General features: G+C 45.2%; 1 protein-coding gene across 4 annotated transcripts in view; it reads right to left on the reverse strand.

Moving 5' to 3' along the window:
- The window catches only part of mtus2b (microtubule associated tumor suppressor candidate 2b), a 73,493-nt gene that overhangs the window by 29,070 nt on the left and 24,678 nt on the right, over positions 1-19,745 (reverse strand). For 2 of the 4 annotated variants that reach the window (XM_064301804.1, XM_064301803.1), the window contains exons 2-4: positions 13,970-16,221; positions 13,308-13,563; positions 8,100-8,303 (exon numbers count right to left, since the gene is read on the reverse strand). In XM_064301804.1, the coding sequence (XP_064157874.1) occupies positions 8,100-8,303; positions 13,308-13,563; positions 13,970-15,982 (2,473 nt within the window). In that variant the 5' untranslated portion in view covers positions 15,983-16,221. Of the gene's footprint in view, positions 1-3,272; positions 4,177-8,099; positions 8,304-13,307; positions 13,564-13,969; positions 16,222-17,022; positions 17,215-19,745 lie in introns of those variants that run through there. The other 2 variants (XM_064301805.1, XM_064301806.1) reach the window with 2 other exon arrangements.

Raw genomic sequence — 19,745 nt, forward strand, 5'->3', positions numbered from 1 at the left:
AGCTTATGCAGCAACAAACCTGGGCCAAGCATTTATTGGAGTTTTTACCCTTTTTGACACCAGCAAACTTCCCACAGAATACCAAAGACTATTAAACAAACATTTAACTTTAACCAATACTCAGAACTAAATTTCAATATTTGCCACCACCAAAACTGTATTCCAAAGTACTGTATTTCGAATACATATTTTAATCCAGGTTTGTAACATACAACGTGCATCCCTTTGACACCAGTAACCTTTGAGCTGAGTAATAAAGAGTGTAGATAAACATTTATTTTAACCAATATTCAGAACAATCTTGAAGGTTATACAGAGTCAAAGTATTTCCAGTGTGTATTTGACCCAAGTCTGTGATAAAGGACATAGCTCTCCTCACAGATACCAGGCAATGTAATACAATGCAGTGTAATATAATAGGCAAGGAACTGTATTTGTAACCTAAAGGTTGTAGGTTAAGATTCCCAGCTAGGACAGTGCGTCCTTGAGCAAGGTATTCAACCTACAATGCTTCAGAAAAATCCTCAGCCGTATAAAATGGATGCTATGTAAAAAAATAAATAAATGAATAAATTGTTGTGTAAGTCACGTCTGCTGAATGCTGAATGTAACGTATGCCAGCCCAGTGTCTGCTGGCCCCCGCTCTGCTGTGGAGAGAGCGGCGCAAGGTGTCTCCTGCAGAGCAGTCAGACATGGAAGGAGCGAGGATCAGCTGGGCTTAGCGCTGCGATCCCGTTAAAGCTGGCACGCTGAGCTGAATAAACAGTTCATTAAGGAGCTGGGGGGCAGGACCCAGATGAAGTTACTGTGAGAGTCTGCCCCCCACCCCCCCCCATCCCCACCCCGAAAATAAGTGCCCCTGGGCGAGGGTATGACGGATACCTCTGTGTCTGATTTTATTAAAACTGCAGATGGGATTTTTTATTTATTTATTTATTTTTAATCTCACTTGAATAATTCAGATAAATCAGATTGACAATGGAGAGAGGTAAAGCGCAAGAGAGAGAGAGAGAGTGAGAAAGAAAGAAAGGGAGCGAGAGAGACAGAAAACAGTGAAATAGAAGAGAGGGAGTGAGAGAGAAAGATGCACAAAAAAACTGAGAATTATGATTGGTAATATCTTTGTTTCTCCTTCATACTTTCCATTTTCAGTTCATTAACATATTTAAAAAGAACACCGATATCAATCACGTACTGTTACAGAAGCAAGATGATTACACATTCCTATAACAGTGCACATACCTGCAAATGAAGAGAAAATTATGACATACTCTATGAGACAGATCACTCCCTGAGATATTATTTTAGTTTTAGTTTATGTTTTCAACTGGCTCAGGGCTCTGTTTCACGAAGCAGGATTACTGAGGTAGCTGGATAACTGCAGAGTAAAACCCAGAACCCTCCCAAATCTGGAACATGGACTGAAGTAAGAAGAGCTGTTCTAGGTTTAACTCGGTTAAAATGGAGTTATCCGGCTACCTCAGTAATCCTGCGTCGACAAACAGGGCTCAGACAGTTTCTGTGTGTGATGAAGGATGTTTTAGATATTTACAGGAGTTTTGGAGGGCTTTAACCCCTTCTGTAGCACCCCCTCTTTTTTTAACATAATGCTGCAAACCCGTCCCACAATTTCAAATCACAATGAATGCAAATAAATTCACTCTGATCCGAATATGGGCCTGTGCGATTTACAGGGCAATGCAGCAGACAGTTTACCAAGAGTTACCTACTCAGCCATTTTTCCATCCAAAAATTTTAACGCTACTCTATTTCACAAGCAGTCCTTCACAAATGACCCGCCGCCCGCGCTTGTAATGAGGAAAATAAAATTCTCCGCTTCACCCCTGACCCCTGTCAGTTTTTAATTCCTAAATAATACCTGACAATCCCACAGACCCTCCCACTGCCAGAGGAGACCTGATGCATATTCATGAGGCCGCTAATGGGCTCTAATTACGAGAGAGCGAGGGGCAGACATTTCTTTTTGTTATCCTGTCGCCATTAGTAGCCCATTAGCACGTAAGCCTCTCTTTCGCAACGGGCATGCCACAGCCTGTGTGTGTCCTGGGACATTGTTAGCATGCATTAGCGCGTGTGTGTGTGTTCTTCGCAGCGCGGAGGCCGGGAGAGGCACTGACAGATGCGCGCGTCACGCCCAGCGTGCCGTCGGGGGCAAGGCGGACGCGGAACGCGGGCGGGAGCCGCCTTTTCCGCCGTCGCGCGTCAGCGGAAGACGAGTCGCGGCTGACACCATGCCGCGGGATGGCGCGGTTCACAGGGAGCTGGAGACAGCCAGGGCATTTTCCGCTAGCAGGAGACGTGTGTGCGAAAAAGACAGGAGAATACTGATTTAAAAAATAAAATAATAAAAAAGCTGAAAATGGGAATTTTATCCATGAGGGCGCGGGGGTGGGGTGGGGTGGGGGGGCAGTTATGGATTTTTCCGGCACAAGGCTCACGTTCTCCTGCCAGGACGTGACAGCGAATAGGATGGCCCAACAGCAGCCTCAACCCAGCACATGCATTATTCATACGGCCCAATCACCACCTTCCCTGTCTGCAAAATGTTTTTTTTCTCCCAAGGAAAATCTAATAGTGATGACAGCATTCTGAAAAATGCGCCCATTTTGAGCTCACAGCAATGTTATGGCGCTATGTTAAACTGAATGATCTAAACAATATTACGTTTTGATTCACATAGATTTTAATAACCCTCCTCACTATCCCGTTTCTCTTTTCCTAGTTCTACTGTGAGGGTAAAGGCAACGACACTACGCAGTGAAACTGCCTGGGGCGTGATCCCCCGACCGGGAGGTGAAAGGTTCTAGACTCCGATCAGCACTCAAAGCCAGTTTTCAGGAAATGCAAAGGGAGCTTCTGGAGCAATCACAGACTCTTTATCTGCTGGCTCACTGGCTGGACTGACCCTCCATCCCGGAATTGTGACCATGACACAGGAATTGTGGGAAGTTACTAACAAACATGCTCTCCCCCATTTCCGTTATTCCTCTTTAATTACACTTATTCTATCATCCTTTCCTCACAAACCACAACACGCACCCTTTGGCCTTTTTGCCATTTCGCTCTGCTACACAAGCCAAAGTGTGAAGGCTGTCATCACGATAGAAGTTCTCCCAAACTGTGAGACAACTGTGCCATACGCCCTGCCAAAGCTCATGTGCTGTAAGTAATCCATACGGCTTTACAAAACACCTGGTCTCAGCTCTCCAGTGCTTCTGAATGAGGAACGTACCCACAGAACAGACACTTACATTGATGAAGATCTTCCTTCCCGTTGGTGGACACCCTCTGGTAGACCAGAGAGACAAGAGGCACAAAATATCCCAGCAGAGTGTACATGGAAGCTTCCGGACAACGTTGCTGTGTTGCAGAGGGAGACTCAATTTTCCGGACGCTGGGAACAGTGACCATTATCCACTCGGACGAGCGTAGCTGGCCTGCGCCTTGCGAACACTCCACCAGCCGAGCAGGTGCTTCACTAGCTGGCTGACGCCCCCTCCTCTACCCCCCACTGAGAATCGCTATGGAGCGTGGCAACAACCGCCACGGCAACAGCAAACCCTTTTGTGTCTGCAGGTACAAGTTTGCCACCAGATAACAGGAACGGTATCTTATCCCACAATGCACCGGGCTCTTTCTTCCACTCACAGTGACGCTGCCGAGGGTTAAAGTTTCACCAGTTTAACCAGGGCTTCATAAATAGAATGGAGCAGAGAGGAGATGCAGGCACAAAAAACAGGCTAGGGTGCACACTTGAGGACAGCACCTGTTTTTTTGGGGGGGTTTTTTTTTTGGAGGGCGGGACATCAAGTTTGGGACAAGTGGGCATAGCTTCCAGGCAACAAAAATGCCGGTGGTGGTGTGTGAATGAAATCAAGGCTATAAACACGCTCAGCGGCGGAAGGCCCCGTTCCAGACCTCCCAGCTGTCAGGCCTGGAGAACAAATGGGCATCCACTCGAGCACAGCTCCGCGGTAACCCCTCATTACTGGGGGGCCCGTCCAACCGGTTACGGGCGCCATGGTGACAGGTTGCTAAGCGCCTTCCAAGCTAAGGTTCAAGGCAAAACAAGGCTGAGGCTTTGTCACCCGCAGTGAGTGACAGAGGTCTCTCTCTAGGCTGTAACAATGTGACACATCTAACAAATGATATGTCTGCTTTCTTCAGTGTTGTTATCCATTACATTACAGGTATTTAGCAGATGCTCTTATCCAGAGTGACTTACACAAGTTTTTTTTTTCTTTTTTTTCTTTTTTTTTCTAGGAATTTTTTGAATTTTTGTAGCAAAAGTCACAAATGGTTTCACAAATCTGTAAATTAGGTTTTACAAATATCTAAATGGTTTCACAGATATATAAATGGTTCCACAAATCTGTAAATGGGGTTTCACAAATCTAAACGGTTTCATAAATATGGAAATGGCGTTTCACAAATATCTAAACGGTGTCACAAATATGTAAAATCCAAGTCACAGTCGTGCTAATGGACTAATGCTAACATTTTGTTGGGGATGCTCTTTCAACCAATCAGAAGAGTGCATTCGGGATGACATTTTATTGCCGTTCAGTGGTAACATAACATAACAACAAGAACAGGCAATTCAGCCCAACAGTCCTCCAGTTTCCTGACTAAATTGTACCTTGCACTCTTATTACCTACAGACTAGCTAGCACCCACCACCTAAGGAGCAAGCATAGCCTACGCTCAGGTTCTGTTAGTAGAACGAGGGGACATAAATGGAAATTAGCAAAAGGTAAATTCCCTACAGACATTAGGAAGAATGTTTTTCACGCAGAGGGTAGTCAATGTGTAAAACAGTCTGCCAGGTCACGAAGTAGAGGCAGAAACTCTGGGGATTTTCAAGACTAGCCTTGATACTAGAAAGAGCGCCATGGCTGAAGAGCAGTTAGCACTAGCCCCATCAAAGATGAAGGAGTGAGAAAAACAGATTGTGCGTGTGTGTGAGAGAGACAGAGAGAATGGAATAATGAACAATCGCAAAGAGCACCCATTTGTTTAAATGACAAGCTCAGCGCATCACAGATAATGGCCATGTCAGCACTCACCTAGCCACACTAAGGGCTGTGGAAATGCTAATTGATGGGTAAAGGCGAGCCTAATGAAGGCCTAGGCCCGCTGTCGGGTAGGTACGGGGGGACTGAGGTGAGATTACACCCTGTCTGAAACAGCCAGCGCACGCGAGACTGACAGCTCAACAATTAACGGAGGAGTCCACAGGTCTGCCGCCATGATGATGATGACGATGATGCAGCCCACTTTATTTTGCGGACTGTTCTGACACACACCATTACCGAAGTGCAGGGTCCCACTAGGGCTCTCAAAGGAGGGGTGGGGGGGGGGGTTCTTCTGAATCTGGCAGCCCAATGTAACACTGCATTATCAGTCCCAGGAAATGTGTCCCAGGGAGGGAGTGGGTATGTACGGTGTGCCTACACCAGCTGTGCATGGGGGGGTGCTTCTCCAGCACAATGCTCGCCTGCATTGCCCCAAAGTGAGGATACTGCAACGGTTACAAGCAGACTTCACAAAACTTTTTAGCAGCTAAAAAGTTACATTTTGGAATTGTGGCTCATAGACTTTCTGCTGTCTGGGGACTTAAATACAGTAACGAACACACACACACACACACATGCACACACACACACACACGTACACACACATGCGCACACATACACACACACACACGCACGCACACACGCACACGCACACACACATGCACAGTGTTGTTAGGTATCTAATTAAATACCAACTTAAGTGGCTCCCTCTAATTAGAGGAACCCTGTAGCATACACTTTTGTAGGACACAATATTAGATGCAATTGTGCAATTAGTGCCTTGAAAAACATGCGTCGTTCAGCGGGAGCCATCTGTTCACAGGTAGTCATCTCCCTCTCAGGCCAGAGATAGACAGCTGCTGTACCTCCACCGTCACAGTGTCCCCGGAGAGCTCTTCCTCCACCTGATTTCTTCATATATCCCTCTCATCTCTTTCTCTCTAGGCTCCCTCTTTGTTTTCTGATTGTCTCTTCCCTCACCCTATCACTCTCTCTCTCATCACATGCTGCATTTCTCTCCCTTTCTCTGTTTCTCATTGCTCCCTCTCTATCACTCTTTCATCTCCCTTCTCTTTTCTCTCTCTCTCTAAATGTCTCCATTCCTGACATTTCTTAATGACTACACACAGGCAACCCACTGTGAGAAAACCAAAATGACGTCTGCGTCGTAATGATATTTTAACAGATATGGAGAGTGCAAATAAGCAGATGTTTTTTAAAGCTTTCATAAGCAGTGCTATGGGACAGCAGGAATCAAACTGCATTGGGACAGACGCACAGCAGAAGATCTGTTTCCAAATCTGCCACATTATTATAGCCACTGTTCTGGAATACACTTGGTGCCAATTCAAATCTAACTTAATACCCACTTCCTCTTTCCATTTCTATACTCTTTCTTTACTTAAGACTACCGCTAAGGTCAAAATAAAGGTGCACTGCCAATGATAATGTTATGGCAAAACACTGATAATATTTTGAAAGAGTCTATGATATGGCCGGTGAACACTATAAAGGCACAGACTGATATGACATTTTGAGCGCACATGGACACAAGAGAAAACATGAGGGGGCCGGGGGGGGGGCACCTGTTGCAGTGCAGGACTTTGGTCTACCTCATGTCTGAATATGCCCCACACATGCCCACTTGCCCCAATATGCCCCACACAAGGCTCACATTCTGTTCTGGGGGGAGCAGTGTTGAGAAAATATGTGAAAAAATAAGTCTTATAAAATTCCTTTTAATCTATGCGCTGCCTGGGGGCAAGAAGATTTGAATAGCACTCCACGTCCCAGCGAGACACATCACATCCACAAGGATGTGAGTGAGAAGCTCTGATATGCAAATGCACACTGCAAATATGTGCGCATGCACACGCACACACACACACACACACCCGCACACACACACACACACACACACACACATTAATACCTTTGCAAATTTGATAGACAAAGAGAAAAACAGATAGATAGACAGATAGATCTGACTAAATGGGCTGTAATCGGATTCAACCATGACAATAATCATAAACCAAAAAGCTCTCCACTTTATCCTGACATCACCACTGTTAAGTATTAATGGCAGTAGTAAATTATATGGCGGAGCTGATTCACTGAGCTGTTCGCCAGAGCTTGTAAATCAACCAGTAATTTTTAAGACACAAAGACCCCATCTGCTGAATTACATAGATATCGGTTTGCATAACTAGACAAAGTCAATTTACAGCCTGTATTTACAACTGAATGACAAATCTAGGATTTTGAAAACATCTCCTGTCATAACAACAGATGCAAACAGATGTTGTATCTCTGAGGCAAGACAACTGACCAACTCAAGTGGCATATCCCTTTCTAACACAAGCAGTACAACGCAATCACATATGTGCTTCAGAATTTGAACTGAAGCATAGTTGTCTAGATACACTCCTAGCTGAAGACATTAAATCCCTGTTTCTCCCATCAGCACTGATGAAATATGCAGTGTAATGTAAATGATACAATGCTCATTTCTATAATTACTCCAGTATTGCATTTATCTTCACCAATGTTATATTCCAAACCGTCTTCCATCCATCCATTCATTATCTATACCCACACTTATCCTGGGCAGGGTCACGGGGGGTGCTGGAGCCTATCCCAGCAAGGATTGGGTGAGAGGCAGGAATATACCCTGGACAGGCTGCCAATGTATCGCAGGGCAAACACACCATTCACTCACCATTCACTCACACATTCATACCTATCTCCAGTTAGCCTAACCTGCATGTCTTTGGACTGTGGGAATTAACCAAACTATCCAGAAAAAAACCCAGGCGAACGCCACACAGAAAGACCCAGGCCAGGATTCAAACCCAGGACCTTCTTACTGTGACCACTGCACCACCGTGCCACCCCAAAACTTGAAATCTTGACCTCTTAAACTCCGGAACCCCTGTCACCCCAGGGGCCCCTCTCAGGGCGTTAAAGGGGCGTGTCTTGCGTGAGGTCACCGGATGCACTTACGCTGCGTAGGCCTGCAGGGGTCGCTGTGGCTGCTGTCGTGGGACTGGTTGCTGGACACGGACGAGACGCTGGCGCTGCGGACGAAGCCGAAAGCGGCCAGGCGGGCGGCGGGCAGGCGGGAGTACCCGGGGGGGCGCAGCCCGGACTGCCCCGGTTTAGGGAGGAGCGATCGGGGGCCCGTCTCTGAGCCCATCCTGCCCTGGTCTGCAAAGAGGGAAATGGGACACTGATTAGAGAGGGACTCCATCTGCACCCAGGCATACAGGTAATAATAATAATAATAATAATAATAATAATAACAAAAACAACAACGATAATAATAATTTCAATTATTATTATTATTATTATTATTATTATTATTATTATTATTTATTCTGGTTGTTGTTGTTGTTGTTATTAATTTTACCATCATAATCATCATTATTATAAAAAGTCATATTTTACATATCTTTTTACATTTATTAGAAGACTTCTCATTCAGTGACACACAATACATTGCATATAATATGTTATATGAATGCCAAAAAAAATATGGCAATAGACAGTAACACAAAACAAAGTGTCACTGCAAAAATAAATATAAAGCATATATGCGCAAATGCCATTACAAAGGGGAAATATTAATTTGATAAAAGCTATGACTAACTCTGATAGTACAAAATCAGGGATATTGCAAGGGGAGAAAGGGAGAGATGAGTCTGTTTTGATGCAACCAAGATGCAGTCTGAAGAGGTGGTTTTCCACGTTGGGAATATATTCAAACTGATATTCATATTGCAGGAGACAGTAATGCTTTGGAGGCTGTTCCACTCGTATATTAAAATAAGTGAGAATAAACACAGGAGCTCAAAAGCTGCATATTTCTCACACTGAAATAAAGGGCCTGTGTCTCCTTTGAGCATTTCTGACACATACATGTGCCATATAATATCATAGCATTTTCACAATGTGAATGTGTTGCTAACACATCTACTGTTGCCCTAGGGAATTGCTATAATCTACAGATCCATGGAAAGAACCCTCCTCTTTTGGTACATTCAGCTCTCCGGCTGTCTCACAAATTGCATAACCAATCTCTAATTACAAACCTGAGTATGACATAGTGCACAATTATAAATGACTGAAAAACACAAAAGATCCTCAGCACGAATAGTAACAGCTGGCACATCTAAACAGTAAAGCTCACTCACTAAAAAAGAGAAAAATATCAGTAAATAAATAACAAAATGCTAAACAATTTTCAAATTGCTTGGTCTAGCAATAAACAGGCAATATTTAATTTCAGAAGATCAGGTTATATGGGCGTGTGAATGCCAACTGTGTGATGGATTTACCACTCAGTAGACTGTGCCTGACACAGTTCTGTGGTTAACACAGCCGGACACAGTTATGTGGCAAATACAGGTAACACAGTTCTGTGCCAAACACAGCTCAGTGCCTAACACAGTTCTGTGCCAAACACAGCTCAGTGCCAAACACAGTTCTGTGCCAAACACAGCTCAGTGCCTAACACAGTTCTGTGCCAAACACAGGTCAGTGCCTAAAGCAGGTCCGTGTCTAGCAGAGGCAGTGCTGATAGTTTGCAGGTTTTTCTGCATTGTGGTGCTGAAGGGACAGCTCCCTGTGTGACACACTAAGGCACAGAGCCCTTGAGTAAGCAGGGCAGCTGGACAGAGCCACACGACAGCGTCAAACACTCAGCATAAAACCGACTCTGACAGAGTACATTTCACTCTTATAGAGTACATTTCCAACCTCTCTTAGTGTGGTACTAAAGCTGACAACTTTACTACACTTCAGCTGTGCTGTAGTACAGATGTATTATCATAAAATTACTTTTTACCCCAGAGTTCCCCAAACTTTCCCAGCCTGTGACCCCCCCTTAAGGAAGAAGTGGATGTTCTGTAACTTATCCCTATATATGTTCAAATATGGAATTATAATCTTAATAAAATGTCACAAAAATTAAAGGTCGAATGGCAAACTCTGAGAGAGGCTTTACTGATAACCAAGAGGGCGCTGAAACAAGAAACCATGATCACGACCTTCATCCAGGCTCCAAACATGCCTATCCCCTGCTTGTGTTACAACACCCCTGAAAAGGTTGTGTCAGTGGTACCTTTTTTTTTTTTTTTTTTAAAAAGAACAAACGCACAACAGCATAATTCAGAACAGGCTGACCGAGAATGTAGGGGTTTCATTGGAAAAAGAGTCCGTCGTGCTTGGCTGAACTCGAAGCTTGTGGTATTTAACTGTCTCCACTCCTCTCTTACCCATGTTGTGCCTCCTTTTAAGTTCTCATTGGCAAAGGGCTCCATAAAGTCCCTCTGAAGCACAGCGGTGATCGTGTACTAAACTACTCACGCCTATTGTAACAGGAGTCCACATTAAAATTCACATTAAAATGTGTTGGAAAGAAGTACATTTCCATTCATTTGTCCCTTTGAATGTGCAGAACCATCAGCAGCAGTCCACTGCTGTTGAAAGTATCCCCTGGTGTGGCAGATTGATCCTGTGCAATTGCCTTCCCATCAGCCAGCACAAACTCACTGCCTCCCCAACACCCTCACCACCTGAGCCTCTACTGAAATTACAATCCAGTGGGGGGGGGGGGGGGGGGGGCAAAAAAACCTGGCCAGTATATATGGTCACAGCCATTAGAAACCATTCCCCTTTTTAAATTCCAATGGGGAATTCAATAAACATTCGATTTCAGGACATTCAGTCACAGGCCTCTGCTTTATCTTGATGAAATAACAGATTGTTAGCATTGCACTGTGTATGCGGGGTTTTTGGCATTTTAAGAAATTGAATTTTTCTTCCCCAACATGAGGCAAACATATAATCTGTTTACCGAGAGGGGGGGGGGGTGAGACTTCAAAGTGTGAAATAGGCTTTTTTTCCCCCTTCAGGCTAAAAACAAAAACCACTCTCACATTAAAGCCCTAATTCCACATGAAGCACATTCAAACTTTTTTTAGTATTCATTATGTAAATGGCTGAACTTCTAATCTTTACTGCAGTCTGTAAACAACATCGGCCTATTTTTATGAGGTACATACTGATTTATCAATGGATAAATGGATTTATCAAATGGATTACCACAAAGGTGGGCAAGGAGGACCCTATCGGTTTCTGGATCCCATGCCAACTTCTGCTCTTAATTATGTAATCAGCCAAATCAATAATAATTGATATTTTAGCTATGTTTCTTGATAAGTTCATGATTGACGGCTGAAGACTGTTCCTGTGTCCCAAAATGAAACAGCGTATTGTGGTCTAAGCTCCGGTGACACCAGCATATGTGTATTCAGATAATAGCTCATTTGGCCAATGTAACCGGTGACAATGGAAGCCCGCATACCCAATAGCCCAGCAGGAATGAAACTGCGCACCCCTGGACTACAGGGTCCAGCAACAGAGGGTCTGTTCCAACTCTGTGCCATTTCCTGTCATGTAAAGAAAACTGGGTCTAACAGTGCCCTAGTCTCACATCGCAACACCCATAGGACCAAATTACACTCCCTCTACCACTTCTGGGGACAGAGAAAGGGGGTTAAGTGTACAGCAGGCAGACAATGTCAAATAGGTCTCCCAAACAAAACATTATTCTTCAGACATTGGACAGAAAATGGCACATTTGTGGGGATCCAGTGCATGCATTTATAAAACAGTTTCATCAGGGCACAAGCACAAGACAGAATGAGTGCTTCGATTTACGTGTGAAGTACTATTGTCTTAATCCTTTAATGGGATATTACACTTTGGTATAACCCAAGTAAAGTACTCTCTTTCATCAACCTATTATGCTCCGTACTTAGTGTGTGTTTTAAAATGATTAAGTTCAGCGAGGTCCTGAAAATGAATGGGATTGCATGGGAACCGGAAAACCAAGAGGAACGGTGCTGCCGTTAATGGTCAACAGGGACATCTGATGTTGGTAGTATTCACGCTACGCAAATACAATGGGGTAAGCTCCACAGAATTACATGTATTACCAAAGTGAAATATCCCTTTAAGGTGTGAGATCACGAATGTGTGATTTGAATGTTCTTAACTGAACGATATAATGCCGATGTAACAATCACTACTGGTAACTGAAAGCAATGGAATTCTAGAACACTGACGTTCCAAAAACATTCTAACAAACCTACTCCACGAAGAGTTAAAAAGGCCACAGGTGTCCAAAGCCAAGTGTAATACATGTATGCATTAGCAGAAATAATTATGCTGTAGATCATGGTAATATCAGAGGCTCACTTACCTGAGGATGGGGGGGGGGTATGATAACAGGGAAATGGGTATAAGGGCGATACTTGAATAATAATGACCACTAAGTCCTCCCTGGACCCTCCATAACCGGACCCTCCATCCCTTTCCCTCCCCAATGAATATCAATCATATGGGGTCAAATGGGACAGTCCGTTTCCTTTAAAATTTGCGGTGACCGAAGATGAAGTTTGTCCCTCTCTGAGCTCCTCAGCTTGCCAGATTAGTTTGGGAACGGGAGTTTAGCAGCAGTCTTCCTAACCTGAAGCGATACAGCAGATCGCTGGAAAATGTGTTAAAAAATGCAAGAGGTGGCTAAAATGGAGCGTGGTGCCCATGTGCTTCACACGCTGGAGGATCCTCTGAAGTTTCTGGAGCAGAATAACCCCGCTGCACACGCAAGGCCTCTTCCCTTTCGCCATCCCACATTCAATTCCCAGAATTTTAATCGGGTCCTCTTATCTCATTCAAATTAGCTCCACCAGGATTTGCAGAGAGCAGAGGGCAACCACGCACAAAGAGAAGACTTCTTCTTGTTTCGATCTTATGCTAGTATAGAAAATGGAGGTTGCAGGTTCAAATGCCCAGAGAGACATTGCTGTTGTACCCATGAGTAACAAACTAATAGCTTCAGTTAAAATATCCTACAGTATGAATCTGTGAGTCTTTAAAAATGCAAGCCATGTCACTCTGGACACGGATGCTTGCAAGGCAGATGAGTAAAGTGATGTAAAAATATAGTAGTAAGTCTGTACAAAGTCTATGGAGCCTAGGCTTGTTGTGGTGTTCAGTTTAACTGGGGGCATACGGTGCACCTGTGTGTTTACCTGCCATTGGCATGGCACAATTTTTATTCAAGGAAGGGTGGAGCCTATAGCTCTTGGCTGAGTCAGCTGTACCTTTTAAGCACATGAACAGGCTGCTGTATGACTCACATACCTGAGGGGTCCTGGTAGCACTGAAGAGGTGGACTGGCCATCGGAGTCGGGTGGCTGAAGGTCATGGCTGACCTCTGACCTGTCACGAGCATCCTGTTCTTGGCTGAGGGCAGCCTGGTGACCGCGCCCAGTCCCAGCTGAGGCCTCAGAACCCGGGGGGAGCGGAACAGACCCGCGGCCTCGTGGGGGCCCATTGGCGGGCCCGTGGGGTCGTCCCGTCCGGGGACCCCAAGTGCGACTGCACCTCCTCTACCCATCTGAAAGTGAGAAAAATGCACTCAAAAGCAATGCTGGAAAAAGGAATCTTCCCTACAAAATGTGTACTTAAAGCCCTGGAGTTCAAGTAGAAAATCAATTGCATGGGCTTCTTGGGACAGAAAGGCTATCGACTTTTGAACAAGCTTACAGACCTAAAAACATAATTGCGTACTTGGGGGGAATATGAAGTTATAGATTTATATGACAGATGTCTCACATACATTTGTATTTATACAGATATTGAGAGGAGGATACCTGCATGAGAGGGAATTAAATGGTAAATCTTCACATTTTCCTCCCTCACACCACAAGGCCAACCTGATGACTTTAGAATTGCAGTGTTCTATCTACTGGTTGCAAGGACTCACATACACGTACGCACACATTCACAAACACACCACTCACCTCCTGCAGGTACTTGTCGGTGAGTTCCCCGTAAAAGCTCTCTGACTTCCCACTCAGATTGTGGGGTACAGCGTGACTGGTGGCTTTGATGCCAGACACCATCAGCGCTGGGGCGTAGTAGCAGGCTTTCTGCATCTCCTGCCGGTACTTATCGTACAGCAGGTTAGCCGCGCTTAGCGCTGGGGCAGCTTTGGGGTGGTGGCCCCCAGTTTTGGGGTCCTTGCTGGCCATTGGGCTGGGGTACGGCGATAGCCTGGAAGGGAGCGTGGCAATCTCGTAAGGGGCGTCGGGGGCATGGGGCTTCACCTGAGGGCTCTTGCGTATGTAGGTGATGATTTTGGGGCGCACGTTCTTGGGTTTGGGTGGGTAGTGAGGTGGGGGCGATCTTGTGCTCCTGTTGTCTGGCTCAACTTTGTCCGTTGGCTTTGGGGGGTGCTGGAGGATTGGTTTGGGGATGCCGCTGCTGGGACACACCTTCCCAAGAGGTTTGGAGACACCGCCGCCCCCTTGAGGAACATCAGGGCACTCCGGATGGGGGGCTCTAGTGGCCGTGGCGGTCTTAGCGGGAGACGATGGGGCTCTCCTCCTCGGTGACCCTGAGGTCTTTGGGGATGGGGGGGTGACAGCCCGCGTGGGACTCCCCCAGGGCTTCCTGGCCAGCTGGTTCCTCTTCTCCAGGGAGGAGGGGCTGGAACTGCGGCCTTGCTCGAAGGAGCCCTGCTTCCTCAGGGGCCTGGGCTCCCCAGGACCTCCCCTGGGGTCTGCCTTCACGGGGTTACTGTTCACGTCAGGCGTCTCTGTGTCCTGGGAGGGTTTCCCGCTCGTCCTGGGGCCGGGCTTCTGCGAACCCGCTCCTGGAGTAGGGGAAGCCCTGGAGCCCTGAGTCTCCACGTTTGGCCGCACACCCTCTGAGCTGGCCATCGGCTTCGCGGTGTCCGGAGGGCAGGGGTGGGGCTTGTTTCCCAGGCCTCCCTGTGTCTCCTCCCCCCGTTTGTGGACCTCCTTGTGGTCTCCCGCAGTCATCTGAGGGTATCCTTTGTGGTCACTCCGCTCTGCATGGCTCTGGCATTTCCCCGCTCCGTTAGTCAGCGAACCCAACCCATCCAGCGATGGGCTTCTCCTCATCCTTGGTTCCACCTGTCCCGATTGCGCTTCTGAGCTTCCGAGTTCCCGTGGCAACACAGCCGAGTTCAGATTCACGTCGATGCTGCTGGACTGGGAGGCGCTTCTTCCAGAATTACCCAGGGGGCCTTCGTTATCCTGAAGAACGCTGCACCTCACCGAAACGTTGGGGATGGACTGGGAGGCCAGGGTAAAGTCCTCAGAGATAGTCCAAGATGGAGCGGATGGGGCGGGGCAGGGATCGACCGTTTTGGCCCGGCCCGTGCTGTCTAGGGCACTGGCCAGACTGCCGCCCAGGCTGGACATGTTGGAGAGGCAGGAGACGAAGATGTCGTTCTCTGAGCTGAACTCGGCCTTGGTGAGGCGCGCGGCTCTCTCCTGGCTCTTCACCGACAATGAGACAGTGGACTCTGGGTCCTGCCCTCCTCGTCTCACCTCCCTCCCCACGTCCTCGTAGCTTTCATCTTTATTTGTCGCCATTGCCATTGTGGGGGCAGAGCTATGAGGCATGGACCGCTCATCCAGAAACCGCCCACCTCCAGACCCTGACTCTGCCCCTCTCCCGTACTCCTCCTCCTCCTCCTCCTCCTCCTCCACCAGGTAGGCCTCAAGCTCCTGGCACTCCAGCATCTCAAACTCCTCCAGGTCCGGGTCGTCGCACTGAGAGTCTGTCCCCCAGATTATGACCTTGTCCTGCTCCTCGCTCTGGGACACCAAAGGGGGTGGCGCTCCCACGTCCCCCGTCCCGCCCACGTCCTGGATCTCATTGGCGTTGGTGTCGGCGTCTACCTCGGGAACACACAGACCCTGCTTGTTGTTATTCTTGATCTCGCCCTGGTTGTCATGGCAGCCAGGGTGGACTGGCCCAGCAGGCTGCCCCTGGGAACTCATGTCCTGAAGTTCACAGGCTCTCAGAGGGTCCCTGTCACTCTCAAACCCATGAAAAAAAAGCCTTTATCCTTGGAGGCGGGGTGGGATACGTCTTACCACTATTTCAGCCTTAAGATATGAGCCCGGAATCTAACTTCACATCTTTCTCTCAGGGAAGTCCTTATCACATGACATCACTGGCTTATGAAAGGAAAGGAGGCTGCAGACCCTGAGTGGAAGAGCATCAAGACAGTCCGCACCTGCAAAGAAAAGGAGCAAAACTTAATAATGGTATTTTTTTCTTGTCATAAACCATTTTCAATAAGTAACCATATTATTTCTTTCAGAATTTTAGTCCAGATCACAGGTACTCATAAGTGGTCATCAAATCCAAGTCTAACCCTGGTTTCATTTACTCCCATTTACTCAATTACTGCTACTGATTGGCCAGTCTTCACACTCGATCCCCAGGTAAAGGGAAGGTGGAAAACCAGCAGTTCTTTGCCCTCAGGGACCATGATTTGAGTGGCAGGAAAGGCGCACACAGCATTACTTCATGTCAGCAGTGTATCTCTGCTTCAAACAGGTTGAATGCGCTTTCACACAGAAAATCTCAAACTGGATTGTATATTTCTGTCTGTAAATCTTGGTACAAATCCATCTCTTCATCATGCTTTGTACTTACCACCAAAACTGAAACCTAAACATTAGCTATGTACCTCAAAGAAGTGTTAAGCTCTTCTTTTATATCTGTGACCCCCTGGTCTAGAAATCTAGGTTACTGCTGCTATCAGTGCACTGGAGAAGAAGAAGAAAAAGATTTCTACATCATGATTGAGAATGTTCACAGCATTCCTTCCTGTTGCCCTGACTCCTCTTTCAAAGGAGGAGGAAGCAAATGAAAGATTCTCTTCATCTCAAATAAAAAGAGTGTAATTTGAACCACAGGGACCAACGATGAATCACAAGCCACCATCCCCCCAGGGAGAGAAACTCATCCCTCAGTCCAACATATTGCCATGGGGAAAATAAAACATCTTTAACCACAGGAAACATCATACATTTTCCACCCTTTCTACTGATTGGTGATGCTTTTTTCCCCCACCCCAGCACAGCTTCTATAAGGACTGTTGTGTCATAGGCCTGGAGGTCCACGTGTGCAGCCTGTCTCTTCAGACGTTAGGAAGCTGGGGAAAGATGGTAGGAAGCTGGGGAAACACAGCGAGTGGCTGGGCAAAATCAATCTTCTCTAGATATCCTTAAGCTGTGCGCCAGCATTTTTTTATTTATTCCTGATTGGCTAAATCGTGCAATGCAGATTGTTCTCATTTATCTGATCAGATGCTAAATGCCAGAATACAGTTATAATGGAAATTGAAATCTAGTTTTAATTGTTTTCACTACGAGGAAGCTTCTCCTCTCTTTAATTATAAATTTAAAAAAGATTAAGGAAAGCAATCATTAAAAATGATGATCCATGCGTATTATATTGGAAGAATACAAACTGCTGCCGAGAGAGAGAGAGAGAGAATAAATAATCAAGGATGAAGGATAAAGAGAGAGGGATAAAGAAACTAATAGAATAATTTATTTGTATTGTATGACATGAAATGGTTTTGAAGGCAGCTTTTTGTGTTGTCATGGCACGTTGGCCTTGAATCTGACGGGACTTCCCTTTTCTTCAGTGCTCTTAAGCAGAGTGTCACATCACCGTAGGAAGCCATCATCTTCAAGAGTCTCACAGCGCAAATGATCAAATGGGTCTGCGTGTGCTATGTTTGTGCTGATCGATCACAGCTGCTAAGGATTTGTTTATTTGACAGCTGGATCCAAATCATTTACACACCGAGAGGGTGCATCAATACCTGATTTTTTCAGCCCACAGAAAAATGCTGCTAAGTACAATAGATTAGAGATGATTAATTACAACAAACCACACCAAGCTTCCTCAAAGACTAAATCAGTACACTGTTCACACAAGGGGCAAGACAGAACAAAGCCTTTCCAATGCTGAACACAGGTCATAAACTAACAAAGCTAAGAGACATAAATCAAGGTCAAGTTCAGTTTTATTGTCGTATGCAACAGTTATGCACAGTGCAACCAATGCAATGAATTTTTTTCTTGGGCTTGCTCTCAACAATGAATGAGCACAAGCATGATGTAAGACATGCACAGTCTTCTGAAACCAGTCTTGCTGTGTGAACAGAGCATACATATTTCATTTTAAGACCAGGTTGCTCCACCCCAGCCAGAGCTGCTTTACTGAGTCCCTGAATACCGAACACCCCCCATAAAAGATGGTCCAGATAAAACAGAGAAACTGAGCACCCCAATATCTGTCCCACAATGCATCACCCGCACTCTATTCCCAGCCTCACACCATAGATATAATACTCATCCACACACTGTGGCTGGGAAGAACAGCTTCTCCGTCATGTTGGTTAAGTTTGAATGTAGAAACACGTCATTTGTGTCTGGGAAGTAGTAAATATTTCTGTTTCATTTCAAATATATTTTTGCTGTGTAGTGACTGAACATGATTATTATTGTCATTTCTTTACAGATTCATTGTCTGACACATACAGTGTCATTAACATTCTACAAATAGTTTGTTTTTTATTAGCTGTCTTTCTGTTTTTACGTACAAGGCAATGGTCAGCTTTGTATACAGTGTTGTCAATTTTTTCTCATGGAAAGTAGCTAACGCTTTCTCAAAAACTTGCTAGAAGTTGTTTGAAGATGTCATACACAAGTAGCATATTTATAATGTCATAAAGCACAATACATGAAGGAGGGAGATTAACTACATTGTTTTATTTTATTTCATACCTTCCAAGGTGTGTTATTTCATATATTATGGGATTTGTTATTTTATATATAATAAGGTGTGTTATTTTTAGTGCATATCAGTCACTGTAGTCTTTCATCAGTGTAGTGCAGTGCATCAGCCTATTTACAGGCTATATTATCTATACAGTATTCCTTAATGTTTATGAGCCTAAGGATACAGTACATACAAGATAGTATCACATGATTTACACATTTATAAAATGGCCTAGAATCTACATCCACATAATAGTATGGTGTTATGGTAGTATGCTTATGTGATGGTCCATGAATAAGTAATTAATTCATTCAAAGGAAATGGCTCCAGGGAGAGGAGAAAGAAATCAGTGGAAGGGTAGTGTTTATAAGTGAGGTAATTACTGGAAATTAATAAGTTAGGAAAAAGCATGAGCGAGAATGAACAGGATGAGGCAATCTGTAATGATATAGCATTGAGGGTTCAGGGTGATTTGGTGATGATGACTGTAACTGATTGTATGATGACAGAGGTTAATCTACAAATGTCATGGAAACACATACATCTGTCTGATTTGCTCATATATAGAACCTATATAAAGAAGATATATGTGTCCCAGTTGTGTAGACCCAATGAGCAGTGTTGCCAATTTTTCTGACACTGCTCAGAAAGTTGCTTGATTTGTCGCTAGGCTCTTCTTTGAAAGTCAAATCTAAATCTAGCAACAAAGTCACCAACAAAGTTGGCAACAGTGTTTGTAGGCTATATCACGGCCAGAATTTATTTCAGTTTTTGTGGAAGTTCAGAAAAAAATATATAGATCTGGCACAAAAAATCTTAACTCTGCTTGTAAAAATCGGTATAGGCACAAATACATGAGCTTTAGTTGCGGTATAGAGTACTGGCTTTCAAGATCTATTGTTATACTCTGAATTCAATTTACTGTTTTCATGGAACTTGTCAAAAAAAGGTTGCACA

Source organism: Anguilla rostrata, chromosome 12, assembly GCF_018555375.3.
Source record: "Anguilla rostrata isolate EN2019 chromosome 12, ASM1855537v3, whole genome shotgun sequence".
NCBI classification, from domain to species: Eukaryota; Metazoa; Chordata; class Actinopteri; order Anguilliformes; family Anguillidae; genus Anguilla; species Anguilla rostrata.